Source organism: Colias eurytheme, chromosome 19 (genome assembly GCF_061535395.1).
Source record: "Colias eurytheme isolate Ceu_HAF_F1 chromosome 19, ilColEury1 Martin Lab GWU primary, whole genome shotgun sequence".
In the NCBI taxonomy this organism is placed as follows: domain Eukaryota; kingdom Metazoa; phylum Arthropoda; class Insecta; order Lepidoptera; family Pieridae; genus Colias; species Colias eurytheme.
Genome location: NC_142998.1, coordinates 2386705 through 2409425, shown reverse-complemented (window position 1 = coordinate 2409425; position 22721 = coordinate 2386705). Strand labels below are relative to the sequence as shown.

The window sequence follows — 22721 nt, the reverse complement described above, 5'->3', positions numbered from 1 at the left end:
AAATATAATTTGGGATATGTACATTTTTTAAATGAAATAATTCAAAATTCAAATTATGCTATGATCATGAAAAGAGTAGGAAGATATCATATTATTTTTAAATTGTTGTTCTACTGAAGGTACGTAGTAAATTAACTCAAAATAACAAAAATCTTTAAACTCACAAGTTCACCTCACATATAATATCATCTCGCATATACTTAACATGTACACATTGTTACGTTACCTGGTAATAAATTTAACAGGCGAAACATCGAAACTCTTCTTGAACACCACATTCAATAGCTTCTCAACACCAAACTTTACTTCTTCCACGGTTAATTTCTCCATTTTTTCAGCGGCGCTTCCATAAATCCAAGCCAATAGTACATTAGGATGATATTCCACGGTATTAAAGCCAGATATCTCAGTAATCCATTGCTCGTCTTTAGTAAATTTAGCTTTGTCTTGTTCTTGCCAGAGAATAGAAAAGCTTGCCGGGGTCTCAGGCCACCAAGGCTTACTGAATTCAATGTAAATCTTGTCTAAAACACAGAGCTGCAGGTTGTTTATGGCATTAATTTTTTCAGCTGGCAATTGCGGGTTGAAGAGTTTGTTGTGCCTGAAAAAAAAAATACACATAATTAAACTGAGTAGTTTACGCGCCTAGTTGAGTTTCGTACTTCTTTTTACACTACAACGATTGCAGTATGTTTCATATACATAATTATGTTAGGTACTTAATTTCCCAATTGTTTTAATGATATACCTACTTGCAATTTTTTTTAAAGATATATGGATTTAAATCAATATTTTATTGTTAAAGTTTATAGCATTAAAATTGGACAAAGAAATTCGTACATTTTTTTTAAGAAATCTACGAATAAACTGAAACGAAAAATAGTCGTAATACCAAAGCAAATTTCTCACAAGTACTTAAATTATTTACCTCTCCTTCAGAACTCCCAAAGACACGGTAACAATGACGCTCTTAGCGGAGTACAAGCTACCATCCTTGCACTTGACGTGAACGAGGGGGTTCCCCGCTTGGCTCGAGCGCCATTTTATCGTTTCCACTTCCTTCTTGAAGTGGATTTGAATTGGCAACTCTTTGGATGGTTCAGGGTATTTGTTCTGGAAATGAGAAATGTTTGTTATTGAAGTGTGATATGTACATATTTCCGTGTTGAAAATTAATAACTTTAATTTGAACAGCAACAAGTTGTTGCAAATGGCTTGAAAAGCAAACAAACATTGGAGTATCAGATGTTGCCAATTTAATGTAAAGCATACTGTAATGCTAATCGGGATTGAAACTGGATCAATGCCGATCGATGCATAATCACCTGAAATTATAGTTGTAAAGATTTTATCACAATCATATTTTTAAGATACATATCAAGTGTTACCACAAGTGCATTTATATCGTAGACCTTATCGTAGTATCGTATCGTAAGTTAAATAAGGAATAGGTGGGTATTTACCAATAAAACATCCAAGATAGTCCTATAGCCCCTTCCTTTCCAGTTCAGCATGAATTCTCCCTCACAGCCCCAATTTTCTTCCAAACCCTTCAAGGACTTTCCTTTCAGAGGATCAGTTTGACCCCCGACGTGGTTGTTCTTTTCAAACCATTCTACAAAAGCCTGTGATAGTTTTGGGTCCTTTTTCAATGTAGGGTTGGATTTGGCTCTGTAACAGAATTGTATGTTTGTAATTCTTACTAATTAGTTAAAAATTTAGAAAAATAATGTTATAGGTGACCGGGCAAGTAATATTTTCATAAGCCGATTCAATAATCGAAGTTAACTTCGAAAACTACTTTTAGTAGGTAGGTAGCTACTAGACTAGAAAATCTTCACGCTGAAATGTTTTGCTTACTGATTGAAATAACTATAATTTTTCTCAGTGTTAACATAATATTTTGATTTCTGCTGCTATCACTATTAAAACAACCGTGTAAAAACATTCATCGCTATTTTTGCCTTGTGTATTGTAGTTAGATATTTCTGAAATACTTGCTTAGTTAGTTCGACATCATACAAATAAGTCGAGTTTTAGAACGAAGGATGAACCTTGAAAAGAAAAACGGTGAATGGTCATAAACACTTAAATCCTTTTACATCCTATAAGTAGGTATCCAAACATTTTTACTACGATTAAACCTTATATTATCGAAATAAAAAAACTTACGCCTTCCTAACACAGTCAGAGATGGATTGCTTCGTGTTCTTATTAGCTTTAGCCACCTCTCCGTCCAAAGCAGTAAGTATGCCTTCACTCACGTCAGAACGAAGCAGTTCCCCATTGGACAGAACGTACCATTTGTGGTCGGGTTTAGGACGCCCTAGCAGACCTAAGGGATTCGCTATTTCAAATACGATGTTGTCTTTTTCACCGTGACACCTAGAAATGTATAGAGGTGAAATTAAATGCGATTACTCAAATACATAAAGCCGTGTGTATCGTTGGAGGTAAGATGAAAAGAAGGTAAAGAACAAGCTACACAGAAATTAAAAAAAAATTCTCACGATCAAACGATGGGATCATAAAAAAATGATATAAGTAAGTAGGTACGGTCTAGGTATAGGTTACTCGAACAGAAAATTTTCGTAAAACATTTTCAAATGTATAATTAGTTACTACATATTTACTTCACACGTAGATATTCACATAAATAGGAACTGTCTTCGTTCCTAGAATTCTAGAGCATAACTAGTGTACGAAATATTTAATTTTTTACCACGCAGCACCAAGATCCAAGTAGCAGTCTCCATATTGAACAGTCTTAATCCTCCCTCCGATTCTGTCTTCAGCCTCCAGGCCCAGAACCTTCAGTCCTGCATCATGCAGCTTCCTCAGGGCAGCTATACCTGACGCTCCACATCCTATGACTATGACGTCCATTATTTGCCTGGAAAATAGAGCATAATATGATTGTAGGATTGAGGACAACCTTTATTAAAAGATTCCTTGATAGAGACAAAATATATTTTCGAACTTCAATAGTCGTATATCCCTACTAATATTATAAATGCGAAAGTAACTCTATCTGTCTGTCTGTTACTCAATCACGCCTGAACTACTGAACCAATTTGCATGAAATTTGGTATAGAGATATTTTGATACCCGAGAAAGGACATAGGCTACTTTTTACCCCGGGAAATAGGATAGGTTTTATCCCGGAAATCCCACGGCAACGGGAACTATGCGGGTTTTTCTTTGACTGCGCGGGCGAAGCTGCGGGTGAAAAGCTAGTCGTATATAATATAGTCGTACATCAAAATGATGAACATATTAGATTTTTTCGGACTATTCAGAGCTAATTACTGAGTTAGATATAAGAATGTCTGTTTAGTCAATACTCTGCAGTTAGTACATGGACCAATATATTATATCAAGGTATGATCTTTTGGCATGGAACTTCTATCATGGTGTATTCGAAATACATTTCTTTAATAAGTTATATGTACCACTAAGTTATACCACGGTTATATGTACATACCTAGTAATATAAACAAGCTACGACCATAAAGTATGTATGTACATAAAGAAAGTACTTTCTGTACCTTTGACAAGCCGATAGCTGATAAAAACTTTGTTATAAGGACTCAGGAACTAACTTGAAGTCATTTCAGTGGATTGAACTTAGCATAATGAGATATTAATGGCATTATAATTTTACATTCATTTACCTACTCTTACGTTAGTTATGTCATAATGAAATTATGCCGCATATAAATGATAATATGTATAAGTAGATAATTGCTTACTTACAAAAAGATGTAGGTTACTAGTTAAGTATCTAAAATTTGGCAGATATTTGCTCGATAGGTTAGTCAAACAAACATAACAGCTGTTAACACATTCGTTTATTATAATTAAATAAAGAACTAATAACGTTCAATTTAACATAAAAAACATAGCGTATTAATAATATTATTATGTACTAGCAGTCCGCCCCGGCTTCGCCCGTGGTACATATTTACGTTACTCTACGTAAGAACCATCCTTGTACTTCAAGGAATATACTTAATAAAAAAAGAATTAACGAAATCGGTTCAGCCGTTCTTGAGTTATGCGCTTACCAACACATTTTGCGATTCATTTTTATATATAAGATGTATATTAACTATGTACCTACCTACTTAATAAAATAAATGATATTTTTTAAGTGTATTGTATGTATTCCACGGTTTTACAAGCAGAAGTATAAAATATCTAGATATGTACACATTACACATTAATTTGCATTAATTATGTAGTTATGTACGAAACAGATATATCCAAGGTTGTGCATTAAATATGAAATAAAAAAAACTTAAATGATGAGTTTGTTCTTAGATATAAAAAAATTGTATAATATAAGTTTAACACCGGCATTACTCGTACATAGTGATAATAATATGTTGAGAACCCTGTAAACATTTTACTTAGTTGAATTTGGAATTTGCTCACAATTCTAAAAATACGTATAGAAAATTGTAAATCGAGTATTTATATCGATAAATTTAGAGTTATAATTACTTACGCCGCCATTTTTTTAGCTTAATCACTCACACAACCATTCCTTATTGTGAATAAACACAGAATCACATGTGAACGCGAGTTTATCTCACTGACCCCAGCTATTACGTAATTGATTATATTCTAATTATCTTGAGAAAAATACATACGTGTATTTTGTAAATACCGGTTTAGTGACGTGTGATTTTAATTGTAGTTCTTATGACCTTGTGATAGAGTTGGTTTTACTGAAGCGATGTTGGAAGCGTGTAAGTTGAGCTATTATTAAGTCTAGAATGAGTGCTTCTTTGTTAGTGTTATTAGAATTCTTTTATTGTATCAAGAAATACTATATTAGGAATAACATTTTAATCACGTGTCATAATACTAAGGCTTATAATAAATCTAAATGATAGAGAAGACAGATAAATTCGAAAAGAAAAAGAGCCAAGTACTAATTATTATATGTACTTTATTTGAGCAATAGTAGAATTTACTAAGTAATTTGTTGTAAATATTTAAAATCGTAAAACCGATACATCGCTACTAAGTATTTATGCTGTACAACTTATGTTGTATATAAAACTTTATTTTGTATGTTTTTTCAGGAAATTTTAATTTGATGATAGAGACAAATCTAAGAAATTTAATTCCCAGATAGAAGATACAAATTAATTATTCGTCTTCTCAATTAATCCATAATATTCATGAATCATGATGACGCTTAACGAAAAGAAATAAGATCACACGGGCCACTTTTTTGAAAAACAATGTTTGGTTTACCGCGACTTAAACTAGACCTACTGCATTCTTTCATACTTGCCTGTTTGCGAGTATATAGATGTTTAGGGTGTCTGTGGTTTACGTATTTCAATAGGACCATTACATACATAGTACATATAAAAACAAAGTAGCTTTCCGCTGTCTGTGTGTCTGTATGCTTAGATCTTTAAAAATATGCAATAGATTTTAATGGCGTTATTTTTAATAGACAGAGTGGTTCTTTAGAAAGGTTTAAGTATAAAATTTGTTAAGTTTTCTACAACGCGAGCGAAACCGTGGGCGGAAACCTAGTTTATGTATAATCCTATAAATCAAGGGTTTATATTTGGATAAAACGTAGGTAAGTATTATCTTCTTATATCTTTTCTATACATGGAAATTAAATTACATATTTTAGTAGCGTCAGTAACCTGATGTGATTGTGCACGGAACCAATCATTTGAATTTTGAAGTGAGTCTAGCGGCAAATAAAATTATTTACTAAAATCTGTTTGAATAAAAGGTTCAATGAATCGTATTTGGTGACAATTTTGCGCTTGTGAAATATACATACATATGGATAAATAAAAGGAAATAAGGAAGAAAATTTATGTATAGGCTCTAATCTCTACATACATAAATTTTCATGTATCCCAAATTTTCTTCAACCATGGTCACTTAGTATATGCAACGTTATATTGTACGGACAACGTCCTCTCAATGATGTGTAAGATTTATTACCTGAGGACATGGATTCGATTCCCGGCTGTAAATTAAATTTATGTACAGGCAATTACTATATTATTGATATCATTTTATCAGCGAGACCTCCTGAGGCTTATATTGATTTTAGTTAACGTTTTAAATATCATTAATTTACCTGAAAGTTTTATAATTAACTATGTAACAATGTGGCTTCACTTGTAAGGAAACCTGGAAAAACATCCATTCATCAATCTTCACATATTTTCACGTTTTATGTAAATTATTTTTAGCTATATATAATCTTTAGGTTATCTTTAGGTCATAAAATTATGATCCAAAAATGGTGTTGGCGCCATACCTATTAACTTCATACATAATGTTATGTTTTTTCTTAGAACCAGAGAGAAGTAAAGAGTAGTCTTGAAATCGAAAGTTGATTTCATAATATGTAGAACAAAAAAGAACCAATTGTTTACATAGATATTAAATTTTAGTTTTTCAATAACGAATTATAACTTAAATAAATATTCAGGCTTAGAATAATTATATTCAGGCATCATCAGGATCGTCGTATAATCTTAATTCCTATCTCGCTCGTTTTTTTGCCTGGCACCAACAGCTGTTATACAGGTGATGCACGCGTCTCGGCCGATTGCACAATAAACTTATATCTATCCTTTATTTATTAAGTTTTTTATTTGATGTATGTTTGCTTTAGAGCTGCCGATAGCACCTGTTAAATGAACGGCTAAGAACGGTACAGAGTTGGGAGATTTTAAAGAGGGAAGTACCAATTTGGTTTTGTTTTCTCGAAAATTGGCATAATAAGTGAGTAAAATAAATACCATTTTATCAGATAGATAGATAGAATTATAATTCTTACTATAAGTCTGGTTATTATAGCTATTCAACAAAGTTGATGGCAGGTATGTTCGTGGTATAGAGCTGCGGTAAAGGTAAATGTAGAGTCAACAAAAATAATAGATGGACCTAATTTCAGTATGATAAGAAGTGGAAGTGGAAAAGGGTATTACCACAGACTAATAATAATATACTAGGTATTACGGTGCATTTTGGTCAAACGAATATAGAGCTAGAGCAAGAGCAATCTTTCGTGATCTTTTTGTACAAACGAAAACTCGTATTAATTGTTGTTCAGTATTAGAACATTGCATAGAATCTTTTCGAATGCACTAAGAACAACGAAAGCATACTCTTCGCCTTTTTATACTAAAATAATTTGACATATTGGGGTAAGAACTAAGAACGAGCATTCGCTCGTTTGATCTACATGCACTGTTATATTATTGTCCGGTATGCAGCTGAAGAATTGTATAGTTCACTTAATTTTTCATACTGAAAACAATTTCTGTCAAAATTTTTAGTAGCTCTACATTTTTTTTTTCATTCCACATTTTAAGAAACGGGTCGACTTGGTATTGAGATGAACTCTTAAAAGGGAATTTACTTTGTATTTTTTCTTATTGATACATTGATATTTTCGATAGTAAAGCGCGGTAAAACTTATAGATTATAGAATAAATGGAGTGTTCAAATATTTCTCTTGCTGGAACGAAAACACACAATGCAGTTATCGGTAACGTGGTATCAAATTATTATCGATTTAATATTTTTTTGCCATAGAGATAAAACAAGGGGAGGGGTTACACTAAACAGACATGCGATAAATGTGGTACTAATAATTTATTCTAAAACCAAATTAAATTTAATGATTATTTAATCTTTGATATAAGCAATTATGAATAAAATGATATTAATTCGAACCGCTTAAATTAACCGTCGTTAAGGAACCCAATAAACAAGTTTACAAACATGTGATCTTGAAAATCGCATGACGTAAATGTTTAGGCTTTGCAATTCCTTTCTAATGTCAGTTTACAAACATTCTGCACGCCTCTATTCAAACAATCATTATTCTGTTGTTTGTATCAATGTAATGTTTTTATTTCATTCTTTGTATATTGTTGGGGTAACTCAAGTATTGTATGCACCCTGCACCGGTTTGATTGACATTATTACGGCAGGTAGAGCCGAGGGGGGAGCGTCGACTAGCGGCCACAGTTGAATCGCGTCCGTCGTGCTGTGCGGTCGTGTGGTGTATTGCAGAACCGGCCCGAATGCCGGGAAACCTGTCGGCGGGATGGCGGGCCACGGTGTAAGAGCTGCGCTATGTTGAAACATGCGACGCGGCCGCCGGCGGCTAACGATGCCGAACACCGCTATCAGAACATGCCGCGGCGGCCGCACCACCACATACCCCTGAACGTTTCCACCCTGGACTCTTCCAAGCACTCCGTCGGAGGCACCTCCGCCAGCGTCAGCCCGGGCGCGCAACCGACTGCGGCACCTATACCAGTGGTCGCCCCAATACCCGTTGCTTCCCCACCGAAACTTGCCAACGGCAATGCGACGGGAGCGCCAACATCTAGGCAGCCTAGAAGTCGCAGCAATAGAGCAGCCACAGAAGAAGCGCTGACCTCTCTAGCGTTGCTGTGTCTGATCAGCTTGCTGCTCGCGTTGTTGGCTCTGCTGTTTTTGCTCAAAATATCGGCGCCCGCGACGACTGCGCCGGAGGAATTTGCCGTAGTGTACGAAGTGACATTAGCTCTGTGTGCTCTGACATTATCGTTGAACCTTTGCTGTCTCTTGGTGTGTGCGATACAGTTCCTGTTCGCGGTGAAGCTGGTGCACTCCCCGTCAGCGCCGAACGGCCGGTGAGCGAATCAATCAATTTCTTGTATTTTCAGCTCGTTTCCGTTAAGAATACCTTGAAACCGGTCGCGCAGATTACGTTCCAGTACGTTAGGATAAAAGATACGTGTGCTTACGGCATAATTTAAATATTTAAGTTGGGACACGCTTTATCTCTAAAGCTTAATTCAGGTTATCGCAAACGCGTAACTGTAAGGTATTTTGATTTTAATTTCGAGAATCATAACTGTGTGCTAGATTCGATGATTTATGAACGTATCAGAATTCCGAATTAAAATTTCTGGTTTCTAATCGAATATAATATTCAGTTTTATCTTTGCATCTTTATCATATAGCTTGTGGCCTGTGTGACTAGGTAGGCAGTAGGCAGGTGTTAACGGTCTCCAGTGTCGGTTATTTGTGAATGGCGGGTGAAAAAAATGTTCCGCGTTCAACGGTTAATAATAATTCGCTCGCACGCGCTATTTTATTGTTCTGTTATCATTTATAATTAGCGTAACATTTGTTGTTGCATGCAGATTGCTTTGAAAGGTTTGTTTTATAAATTGAGTCGTCGGAAGATAAAATTTGAATGGATAACTGCTACCGAAGTAGAGCCCATCCGGTAGAGTTTTTTAGTTCTTTTGTTTTGATAAGATTACAAAAAAAAACTGTGTTGGAAGTTGTAGGTACCTTTTGAGAAAGTTTTGATTGTAGGGATAGGTAGTTTATAATTAAGACTGTTGGTAAAAAACGAATTCAAAGCAATCTTTATATTATAGTGTATATTATTTTGTGTTTAATTTTACGCGAGTAGATTAAATTAAACACAAAAAATAATACCTACACCACAGACTAATAATAATATACAGTACGTATACAACCTACACCTTATTAAACTTTTAGAATTTTTTATATGATATCACAATTTGAAAACCTTTTATTGAGTCGGATTTAAAACGAGATTTAGTAAAATTGACATTATTATATTTCGAACACTTTACAGCGAGCGTGGTCACACTATTTTAATATTTTTATTAATTCCAATTGACTCTATATCAAAGACTACTATGTATATACGGACACTCTATATTTATATTCAAATCTGATTTCAGTAGTCTATGATATTTTTACTTTTTAACTTTAAAATTTTATTCAATTGTAATATATTATATACCAACATATAAACTTATCCAATCTTATGTACAATTTTACTAAACTTCCTCTAGATAGATTCCCGTTACTATAAATGCCGATAAAAACTTGTATTGAGCAGAACCGGAGGCTTATATATGTACAGGTATAGGTAATAGGTATGTACCGGTAGTCTTGAGTTCTAGACTTCCGCGAGCTGTTTAGGTATTTGTGACCGCATAGCGATGGATGCACTAGATCACGGTTAGTGTTTAGGTTCACTCGTATGCCTTGACTGCGTGCTGTAGGTATATAAATATAACTGCGCTTCCCTGTTTCACCCGCGTGGTTCCACTGTTGTAGGTCTTAGCGTAATGATATAGCCTTCCTCGATAAATGGGCTAACTAACACCGAAAGAATTTTTCAAATCGGACCAGTAGTTCCTGAGATTAGCGCGTTCAAACAAACAAACAAACTCTTCAGATTTATATATTATAAATCTGAAGAGTTTGTTCACACACTGCACAGTATTACAATATTATATTGTAATACTGTGATATTAGTATAGATTTAGGTAGCCTAGGTTTGGCTTGCCCTTTCACGAGAATGTGGCAAAGAAATCGGTACCTAGGTGTGCAAAATTTAGAAGAAGATTGCATTCAAGAGAATAGCGCAAACTGATGGAGACTTATTTTTATACATATTACTTTTTATTGTTGACAGTAAGGAGGTACAATTTTTCTGGAAAATATATAATCAAAGCGAGCGCGTGCTCTTCTTGGAATTAAAATTGATTTATTTAAATTAATAGATGAATAATAACATATTACTTAAACACAATTTGCAGTAAAATTAAACTTTATTTAAAACAAATAAATAAATGATATCGCTGCCTATGCCATTTATAAACAATCTTGCTAAAATGTACCAAAAGTTTTGTATCTGCGTACTTCAACCTAAAAGCAATGAGACGAACTTTAAAAGACCCTTCACAACTCACGTCACACTTCATCAAAAGTGATAAAGTACTTTCGTTTTAATCCCGTGACAAATATTTGACACTTCCACTCGACTTTGCAAGTGACAGACAGACAGCTTTTTGTTTTGTGACTTTAAATACGAACAATCAAAAGAATATCTGATTACGGAATTATTATTTAGTGGAATATTTAAACTGTGTATTTGAAGAATGTTCCTTTTCTTCATTAAAAAAAAAATTATGCGTGTACTAGAGTACACACGTAAGAAGTGAAACTTCTTTATGACCTTAAAATGTCACGAGTATGGCGTAACGCAAAAAATGTCACGCGTACAGCGTAACGCAAAAATGTCACGCATACGGCGTAATGCAAAAATGTTACACTAAATTTTTGTCCACCTCCGATAAAGAAGTTTCACTTCAAAAATTGTATTCAGCCAGGAATATTTTTGAGTCCAAAGAGTATACATAAATGTATTATGTACATAAGAAATATATCAAACATCATTTAATATTGTTCTCTATATTATATTCATCTATGAATCTCTTAAAACCGAATCGACCTAATTTGCTGCATCATGACCGTATTTAAAGTAAGGGAATGCATTAGAAAGATAGGCGATAGGATTGTGCGTGATTGGTACATTTTTCAATGAATAGAACTTTTTCCTTACTTATCCATAGAGCTTTTTCTTAGAACGCTTGGAATGCTTTTTTTCTTTTAAACCTGCTACAGGATGCATTCATTTGTTTGACTACGTCAAACAATTGCTATCGATTATTTACAAATTACAAAACTATATTATTATTCAGTGATATTCGAAATTGTTTAAGTGGTAAGAAATTAGTACAGTGATAGGTAAGAAAGTAAATTTATGTATTTTTAGTTTTTTAGTTTTAAATTTGAATTAAATTTTATTTTAGTAATTAAAAAAAAACAAATTGATCTTCTACTCATTATAAACTGTAGAAAATTGTAAGTACAATCGACAATTAAACAATTTACTCTCATTATTATTGATCTCTCATTCCTATAATTAATTATGATTCGTGATGAAATAATGTAAATTATTTACCTACTTTTAAATTTTCCGTCATACGTAATTTAAAATTATAATGATCATATTGTTGAAAGGTTGTGCATAATTAAATATACTGGTTTATCATATAGTGAAGGGATCGGAACTGTTAAGGTTAATTTACATTTAAAGGTACTTAATATTATATGTTTCAATGATAATTATTCACTACCTACATAGTATAAAACAAAGTCGCTTTCTCTGTCCCTATGTCCGCCATCTTTAAAACCATGCAACCGATTTTGATGCAGTTTTTTTAATAGATAGAGTGATTCAAGCGGAAGGTTTTAGTATATAATTTAGGTATTAGTTTTTAAACAAAGCGAGCGAAGCCGAGGGCGGAAAGCATTAGCTTTCCGCCCTCGGCTTCGCTATACCTATTAAGGTACAAAGAAATTACTTTGAGCATTTTTGGTATTACACTGGTTTAGATACATATTTTTGGTGTAATAAGTAAATTAAGAATTATTGACCTGACTAGAGGTCCGCGCCGCAGTCCAAAAGCCCAGCGGCGGCGCGCCGGGTGCGGCACCCGGCGCGGCGCGGCGTCGCCGGCGTGGGCTAGTTATTTTTAAAGTTATTAGGGGGTGGGCGGGCAGTAGAAAAATCTCTCTTTAAGTTTAATAAAAAAATATTTTTATTAAAATCAAGTAGCTTAACTATTTAGTGATGAACATGATAATTATAAACATTGCCAATAATTTTATTGGCAATGTTATGTCAGAGCAAGCAAAGGAGCAGGTGGGCCACCTGATGTTAAGTGGTCACCACCGCCCATAAACACTTGTAACACTAGAAGTGTTACAAGTGCTTTGCCGGCCTTTTATGGACAAATAAGCTCTTTTCTTGAAGGCCCCAATGTCGTAGTTGTTCGGGAACACCGCAGGTGGCAAATCGTTCCATAGTTTCACCGTACGCGGAAGGAAGTTGCGGGTGAAGCGGACAGTGGTGGAGCGCCAACCATCCAGATGGTGCGGATGGAACTGGTTTTTACGGCGTGTGGTCCAGTGGTGGAACTGTGCGGCTGGTAAAAGGTGGAACAATTCCTCAGAGCACTCCCCATAGTAGATTCTGTACAGTATACAGAGAGACGCAACGTCTCTTCGCACTTACAGTGGATCGAGGAGCCTATCGGAAAGCCTACGGTCATCGACAATTCGAGCTGCTCGACGTTGGATGCGGTCAAGAGGAAGGAGTTGATACTGTGGGGCTCCGGCCCAGAGATCAGAACAGTACTCCATATGCGGTCGCACCTGAGCCTTGTACAGCTGAAGTCGGTGGGCCGGCTTGAAGTAGGTACTGTCTCGATCTACTGAGCACACCAAGTTTTTTCGAGGCTAATTTAGCCTTCGCTTCCAAATGACTGCGGAATTGAACGTCACTCGAGATATCAACTCCGAGGATTCCGATATACTAAGTAAGGGAGTATTTTTAAACCGATGTTCTACGACAAATGGGGTCTTTTTAGCGGTGAACGCGCAAACCTGTGTCTTTAGGGGATTGAACTCTACAAGATTAAGTTCGCCTCAATCCGAGACTTCTTGGAAAGAAGACTCGACTTCAGACACAAGTTTGTTTCGACTCTTATTGAGGTGGGATAATCGATATATCGATATAGTACATCGATATAGTAGACATCATTGTCTACTATATCGATGCGACGTTGCCGTGTTGTAGACAACAACGCGTGCGTGACACATGGTTCGCGCGCAAAATTTGAACTCGGCGCCAATTTTTCTGTGACCCGGCGGCGGCGGCGGCGCGCCGGGGTCTCTCGGCGGCGGCACGCCGGCGTGGCGCGGACCTCTAGACCTGACATTGATAATTGATTGAGTAAAAAGAATAAATAATCGTGAGAAATAAAAATCTTTAAATAAACCCGACTGGAATTTAAAACAGCGTAATAAAAACTACTGGGCACTTTTTATTCGCGAGGATATTCCATACAAACAAGAATTTATGAATAAAAACTAGAAACCTATCTATAATTCTTACATAAGTCTAGCAAGGTGAATGCACTTATCTGGTTTTTGCCTCTGTGGAATGCATATATGTATTTAGACGAATGTCAGTACCTACGTGTTTAAATTTTAAAATCACGATAGGTACATTGTACATTTTAGTAAATTGGCCAGCTAAATCTTTGCAGGTGCTTACTGTTTGAATATTTATTAAAAAGCGCAATACACATTGAGCCCGCCGGGCCGCCGACATATGTCGGCAACTTTTTGTCGGCGGTCTAGTTGGCGGCTTCACTTATTACAAGTCGGAAAATTTGGTCGGCGGCATGTCGGCGGCTTGAGATGAGAAATTTATTTGGCAGTCAGTGATTGCCGTGTGTCGATAAAGGTTGTGTGGTTTTGGATTCCACAATACCTCCTTCTCATGATAAAGATTAATTAACGTAAGACATTTTTCGTCGTCCCACTCCATGTCGTAAAAAATACAAGTCACTACAGGTCGAGCGTCGCCGGGACACTGAGCGCAGGCGTACCCAAGCCGCCAACATGTCGGCGGGCAACACGCGCGGGCGCATGTTGCCGACATGATTCTTTTCATACAGGCCGCCGGGTTGTGTCGCCGGGCTTTGTCGGCGGCCCGGCGGGCTCAATGTGTATTGCGCTTAAGAATATTGCCGGGTTCATAGGCTCTATCAAAATTGCTTAGAGAATACAAGCAGATAATATCCTAAAAAACCAAAGTACCTACTTATCTATTTTTGAAGATGAGTATATTTTCGTTAGTTACTATGCTTTTGTTCAACTATCCTATATTATAAATGCGAAAGTTTGTGAGGATGTGTGTGTGTGTGTGTGTGTGTTTGTTACTCTTTCACGCGAATATTACTGAACCGATTACAATGAAATTTAGCACACATATAGAGGGTAACTTTGATTAACACATAGGATAGGTTTTATCCCGTAAATCCCACGGGAACGGGAACTATGCGGATTTTTCTTTGAAAACGCGGGCGGAAAGCTAGTACGTTATGAAATAATGTTTTGGAATCATACATAATGTTAAATAAATTTTATTCGTAACAGTTTCTTTAACGGATGTTAACATTCGGCACCCATAGGAAGCAACTTGTAATGCAATATGAAAGTAACACTTCCTTATCGCAGAAAATGTAAACAACTGTTACAAAATGCGCCATAATTAGGTCAAACTTGCAATGGGGTTACCAGCGAGTAAAATCATTCTTGAAGATAATTTATGGACGTCATTTCGTAAACTAGATGTAATTTATTATCTGTATTTAAATGCTATTATTTAACTGTTCATTTAGAACATTTAAATACAATTGCAGTAAGTACTACAATAGGTATATTTATAGCTTTACAAGTGTTTTTATATCGCAGGAAAAATAGATTTAACTACTTATTATAAAATAATATATTTTAAATATTTTTAGCATTCAAATATTTTCATATATTTTTTTGTTTGTTTGATTTTTAGAGTTGATCAAACTGGCACCTATAACAAAAAAGAAATGTAGAAAATATTTTTCATGGGAAAGCTATGTAATGTTTGAAATTTAGCATTTTATTATTGCATAATAAACAACTAAAAATATAACCTTTAAAATATCTAAACGATATTAAGATAGCCAGAAACATAATTTATTAGACAGGACGGAATTTTTAATACGTTTAAAAGTTATGTATCAGTGTTGGAATTCGGTATGGTATTTTGATTTTATTTTACCGACTTCAAGAAAAAGTTAAAGAAACAAGTTTACCCCATTAAAACATCTATAAACTGCATAGCCGCTTAGGTACATTTAAAAACATGATTTTTGAAAATTTGTAGGTTGAATAGCAGACCAAAGAGCATATTGTATTGTAAAAACGTTTTACATGTGTAAAAGTAAAAATAACAAAAAAAAATACTGTACGTATATTAGTTCAATTTTGAATTTTTGATAAAGAAACTTTTTTTTGAGTTGAAAAGCTTTAATATTATGTACAATACATATGAGGTTGAGTGCCGTAACTATATCAACTTATAATATATGTATTATGTCCTCGAAGTAAAATCTGTAGCTGTGTACTGATTTCTCTTTTCAGTAAAAATCCGCCTTTCTACTTTATATTTTTATTATTACACTTGTATTATGCTCCACTTTATGAAAATAAATGATAATATTCAAGTTTACAATAATACGATTTTTTAACATGCTTAATGCTTATGCATAAGCTAAAAAAATCTTCCATTTTAAATTTATCGACAGAACTTAATTCAGGATTTGCTAGTCTTAATTGAAGTTATAGAGCACATCTACGCAAATAGATAAATAATATAAATAAAAACTCTTTATTTATATTCTTTGAGATACATAAAATGTTCCAACTATAATATGAATTTTGTTAGCAAATTCACATAACAATTACGTGTTTCAACATTCTTCAAATTCTCAAACTGCCCAAGATGAACCGGAAATAATCGGCCTTCTGACCTTGTACAAGGATCTTATGTTATCTTTGGAAACCTGTTTCAGAACGTTAGATCGGATGTGGAAGGGTTTTTAATCTGTTTCAAATTTAAGGTATGCGCATGGTATGCGTGTGTCGCTAATCAATTAGGAACTTTGAAATAATTTCTAGACTTTCTATGAAGAATACATAAGGCAGTTACATGCTCTAGGTAACATTTTTATAAATAAAAAAAAAATCTTTAATACTTATTTATGTCTCTTTTTTAACAATTATTGTATAAAATATATCAATCATAACCGAACTCGATATTTGAAATAATGTAAATATACCATCAATTTTTAGAACGTAGAGCACCTACATTGAACTTTTTCTACAGAAGTAGGTATATTTTTAAGTGAATAAATTTGTTTTCTCTTGAAGATACCCTTAAATAAATAAATGTTTGAGAGTAGTCACAGTCACGGTCAGGAATAGTGTCAAAGGATAGTATTACTGGCACGAAGCAGGGCAGAACGCGGATGGGGTACTATTGCTTAGTTATCATGTTTCTATTATATTTCTTAGTTCATGCAATGTTATTTATAATTAACACCAAAACAAGATTAAAAGGTAAATAGTTAACCATTTAAAAGTTAAAGCTACCTATACATGTCATTTTTAACTATATTAACAACAAGACAAAATAAGAAGTGGAAAACGGTATCTTACAAGAAGGTGTTATATTTTAGTTTTATTTTATTAAAAGTTTTTACCTAATATACACGCGTTTTTAAACGCATCATTTCCCGCCAATGCGATGCTATCCATCTGTCATCGGCACGTGCTATCGAATTTAGATTTGGATTAACACATTTTCCATTTTTGCAGCCGTAGTTTTACTGTTTGAAAAACATAGTAGTCCGGGATACATCGCCCATTTTTGCAAGTGATTACTATCAAGCTAATTTTTCGTGAGTAGCTTTATTTTGATGAGATGCCCAATAATTTCATGTACAAAACTCTCGATTGTGGTAGCTTACAGAGGTAACAAAGATAAAAATTTTTGATTTGACGGTTCTCAAATATTTATTACGCAATTTGTAGGACAATATGTCTGTTGAATTATATAAGTAGGGATGTAACGATACCGATACCGATACCGATATATCGGCCGATTAATCGGCAAGCCGATATATCGGTATCGCCGATAATAAAACAACCGATACCGATATCAAACAATTCAAAAAACCGCGCCCAATGAACGATGCGGGAGGCCGCCCACGCGTGCGCACTTTGTTTTCTGAAAGAACTCTACCAATAGTAAACTTTTATTAGGTACTGATTGTATGTGTATTACTTAAAGTTTCACTGAATTTGTAAAATAATAATACTAAAATAAATGGTTTTGTTGTTTTTTGATTTGGCATTTTTATTTAAAAGAATACGATTAACAGTTGAGTCTCTGTTAAATGCTGGTAACTTTTTATACATAATTCACTATTTATTTTTCTACCAAGCCATCGATATCGGTATCGCCGATACATTACTACAAATATCGGTATCGGTATCGTATCGGCAAAATCATGTATCGTTACATCCCTATATATAAGTATTAAATAAGTGAAAGTAAAAAAATCAGCTGGTTAGTAATCATTTATGATGACTTCGTTATCGATACATATTGGAAAGGGGGACTCTTTGATCAAACCATAGATTTTGTAGGACAAATATTTTTTCGAATAATTTAGATAATTATCTTGAGATTGAACAAAAAAAAACATTCAGTTAGTAATTAATATTTGAGAACCATCAAATCAAAATATTTTATCCTTGTTTCCTCTGGTAGCTACCACAATCGAGAGTTTCGTACATGAAATTATTGGGCATCTCATCAAAATAAAGCTACTCACGAAAAATTAGCTTGATAGTAATCACTTGCAAAAATGGGCGATGTATCCCGGACTATAGTTCTTTCAGCATCAATATTCATACAATCAATCATGACAACGTGTTAGTCTGTTGAAATATGTACTCCCTTAAAAGGGTAAAACAAATCCAAGTAATTCTAGTTTTGAAATAGTTAAAAAAGAGCGTGTGTGCCGAGCATTATACGTGTCAGAAGTGAAATTTCTTTGGCAAGATTCAAAGATACCAAAATCGTTGCCTTACTCGGACGTGACGGTATTGCCATGACGCGACCTTGCAATTTTACTCTCAACGCGCCTAAAAAAGTTTCACTTCAAAAAAAAGTATGCTTTTTAATAGATAATGTAGAAAATATAAAACGTGATGACATAATATATCACAATTTACTAAGTATGTTTAAAGAAGAAGCTGTAAATTGAATGTGCTCAAACATTAACGAGAAAGGCGTGGGCTAGCTAGTTTTGTTGTGACCTCGCGTAGTTGACACTGGCAGCGTCTAGTTTACGAATATTCATGGGTTTCCATAAAAAATATCCACGAAATATTGAGTTGTAATTGACCGTTATGTTTGAGGTTCATTCACGGTAAAATAAGACACAAAATTGAAGATTGAAGATGGTCATAAATATACTGCAATGTGGAAGAATCAAGTCCCAAATAATTTTCAAATTAATATTTCTAATACATAACATCATTAATGCTACAAAAAAAATTAAGAAAACCACAATAAATTATCAATGCAAATATCAATATCGATTACAAAATAGCTAATACAATAATAATAGTCATTTAAATATATTTAACGGGACTATCCAGTTTTTAAATTAGATCTAATTAGCTGTTTCAGATTCATTTAACAGTTCAGAAATGTATCGCTTTACATTATCTGTGGCTTTACTAAGGCACGGAAATACGAACGGGTTTGTAGACTACAGACTATATAAAAGGCTTCGCGCCGGAATTCCTGTGTGTCAAGTTACTTAGAGAGCAAGTCATTAAGGTGCAGATGATATACCTACGTTTAATGATTTTAAATTGAGCATAACGTCAAATATCTAGTCTTGATTCTTTGAAATAAAATATATGTTATACTTGACAATATTCTTCACAATTTGATATATTGTAGAAATGTGAAATTTTACAATAATATAGGTAGAGTAATTAATTTGTAATGTTTAACGCCAACAAAAAGCGATAATCATGCAAAAACTATCATGTGTGTGTGAGTGAAACTTTAACAATTTTATAGACAATTTAATAACCCATATCCATATTTAGTATATGGCGTTTACTAGTATTGTATTGGATTAATAGGTGTAGTTTTTTTTTCGAAAAAACTTGCTTGCGGATGGTAGTGATGTCGCCTTAATGTGAGAACCGATCGCGATGTAAGTATTAGAATATTAGGTACTAATTGGCCCTAGAATAGGCTTGTCTAGTGTCCAGTTACTACTTTATAGTTTTCAGGATATATTAAAAAAATAATATTGAAAATGATGCTTTACAAAATAAATTACTGAACTTCACGAGGGCTTTATTGTTAGTGTTTGAAATAACATTTTTTTTAGAGTGGTCCAAGACATAATAAATTATTTATAGATCAAAATCAATGAGTAGGTAACCAAATACCTCCATTGTTTTTGGAAACGTTGGCTAAAAATGATAGAGTAGGTTATTATTTCTATAGAAATAAGTAAATTTTGAAATAGAAGTGGGGAAGTATTTACTTGCCCTTGCTAAATAAGTATTGTAACAAACATTGCTAATAGTCCTAACTAACTAGAAGGATAGATAATATTGATATTACTACTGCATAATCTTGTTACCTGACCAATTATAAAGCATATTATTCATACCATATATCTTTATTATTGCATTTGTATTCTTTTACTAAAGAAGCCATGCAAACAACGCAAGGAATATCGCTAAACCTTTTAAAACGTAATGCCTAAGGGGATTAAGATCGAGCTAAATCAGCATGCATTTGCTGACTTGTGTGGAATGCGAATTATGCCATACGTTGTTTAGTTTATTTTTACGTAGGAATTATAGAATGAATACTCGAGATCTGTTAGTCATTTTAATTATAATGTTTGAATGTGTTTCTAGTTAATGGATCTTCTCAACAGCTTTAAATATTCACTTACATAATGGCAATTCTTTGCATATTAATAGAGATTAGAGAGTCGCAGGTAAGATTCATAAATTATACTACACTTACATTAGGCATACCTAATATTATGTTATATGTTGGATTTTGGCCTATAACACCTGATAAAGGATTTAAATTAAATCATAATATTGCATAGTAGGTATTCTGTACAAATTTAATGAATGAATTTCCCGTGGTTCGTTTTAAGTTAACCACATTAATTACGTGCAATGATATTTTATATAATAATTTCATGCGAGATAATAATAAAATGATGAACGTTATATTTATCTAGTGTTTCCATATAATGTGTATATTATGTACCAAAACATGTTCACAAAAGATGAGATTTCACACTCGATTTTGTATTAACGATTCATTTATTTGAGTCACTCAAGAAATTTAACGATCTCTTGGTCTTAGGACCCATCCCCAATTTGACAATACTGCAGTGTGCTAGAAGAACATTTTACATATTATGACATCATCATCAGCCCATATACCTTCCCACTGCTGGGACACGGGCCTACAATGAGGGTACAGGCCATATGTATTGACTATTGAATCTTTTTCACGAAACCCGATTTGTACTAGAGGGAACACTTTTATATGTGCTTGCTGTTACTAGAAGACCCTCTGCATATTAATAAAAATAAATTTCATTCTAAGACCGTGTGAAAATGTCTGATAAAATCTCTTTATCATCGTGTAATATTTAAGCAAATACCTACAACAAATTTGTTTGCATGTAACTATGCTCATTAAATAAATACTGATATGAATTTTTTTTTCAATATTTCAGTTATTAATGATTTTAGTAGTTAAAAAGGACTCGGTGCAATATAAACAGGTTTGAAGGAAGCATAGAAACCAAATTCCTTCGAAGCATCAACGAACATTCGTTTGGACTTTGTTACAAAATTACATAAAAATAATCTTCATAAATGTTAAAAATTTAATTATATTCAAAGATTTATTCATCACCGGAATTAGTTTTGCTTATTAGTTTAATACTAAAGTTGATTACTTTTTTGTTTCGTCTCATAGTGTGACCACAGATAGATAATATAAATATACGGTCTACTGTAATGATACATTCAGGTGACCATAAACAGAGCATTAATTATAAAATTACTCTATGAAAATATACGCAATTTCATATCCCTTTTTTAATTTATGATCCAATTTTATGTTTCCTCTAATTTTTATGACCTACACTATTGTAGTTAGAATGATGAGAAATATTCAAGTATGTAGGTACTCCAATAGGTGATTAGGATGAGAGCTTAAGATAATAGAAGCTTATCCGTTCGTTAATACTTTTACGACTCAAATTATAATTTTAAGTAGCCATTATAAGATGATTATGGCAATTCCTTCGGCCTTGGATGTTGCAGGTAGATGCGCGGTATACATTCATAGTTATTTTTGATTTTGCATTTTATAACTTAGGCAGTTGGAAAAGGATTTAATTTCGTATAAATATAACGCTAAAACCTTGAAAGAATGCGATGTTTGATAATAGGAGCGGCCTTTTGCAATTTTGTACAATGGGTGGGCAGGTTATTTTTTTATTGCCCGATTTAAATAGGTACACTTGCATAGTTTAGTATCTATTAGGAACTCGTAGAACCAACTACATATTTTTGTAAATTCTTGAAGAATAATGTGGTAAAAGAACTGTAGAAAACTGTTATACAATACCTACTATAACATCGTCTTTTGTTTCTATAACTTTTCAATTGTCATATTTCGTAAAATCTTGCCATACACGCGTGAAATTTCACAGTAGTAAGTTACCAACAATTGACGATCATTGACATTTTATAACACATTGATAAAACAAACACTAAACAGATCAATGTTGTCATAAGAGGTTTTGATTACCTTTATTGTGTCACATCTATCGAAAGTTGATAATGTAATAAAAAACAAACTATTAATGGATTCTATCCTATCAGTGAAAAAAAAAGACCATAATTTCAAAAATCAGGAGCATGACACAAAATGATAACTTACTGTCTAAAACTAATTAAGCAAAAATGAAACATGAATAAAATTGTAATTATTAATGATGCTTGAAAAAATACATTATTTCCGAACGAAATTCAACAATGGCGGCCGCGGCGTGACGCGGCAAACGCTTCCCGCCATTTCACCACAGATCATACACACGCACCAAAATAAAATCCCACGAGTCGAAACCGACGAGGAATGTTCGCGATTACTTTAGTATAAAACGTACGTACCTGTTACTTGGAATTTCTTGTAGATACTTAGAGTAGAACCGGTCGTCAGCTGACAGAAGTGAATTACAAATATGGCCGACCGTCGAGTGCACCAGCGTTGAACTGATAACACAATCTTG

At 33.9% G+C, this 22721-nt stretch overlaps 2 protein-coding genes across 3 annotated transcripts in view; one reads left to right on the top strand and one right to left on the bottom strand.

Moving 5' to 3' along the window:
* LOC149900020 (spermine oxidase-like) overlaps positions 1-22721 on the bottom strand; it is a 23120-nt gene extending 399 nt beyond the window's left edge. Inside the window, exons 1-6 of one of the 2 annotated variants that reach the window (XM_090112854.1) lie at positions 22603-22721; positions 2723-2893; positions 2173-2385; positions 1464-1671; positions 929-1113; positions 227-601 (exon numbers count right to left, since the gene is read on the bottom strand). In XM_090112854.1, the coding sequence (XP_089968980.1) occupies positions 227-601; positions 929-1113; positions 1464-1671; positions 2173-2385; positions 2723-2886 (1145 nt within the window). In that variant the 5' untranslated portion in view covers positions 2887-2893; positions 22603-22721. Of the gene's footprint in view, positions 1-226; positions 602-928; positions 1114-1463; positions 1672-2172; positions 2386-2722; positions 2894-4510; positions 4566-22602 lie in introns of those variants that run through there. The other variant, XM_090112855.1, reaches the window with a different exon arrangement.
* The window catches only part of LOC149900019 (uncharacterized), a 28977-nt gene continuing 14218 nt past the window's right edge, over positions 7963-22721 (top strand). Inside the window, exon 1 of the mRNA XM_090112860.1 lies at positions 7963-8687. Coding sequence (XP_089968986.1) covers positions 8143-8687 — 545 coding nt within the window. The 5' untranslated portion in view covers positions 7963-8142. The remainder of the gene's footprint in view (positions 8688-22721) is intronic.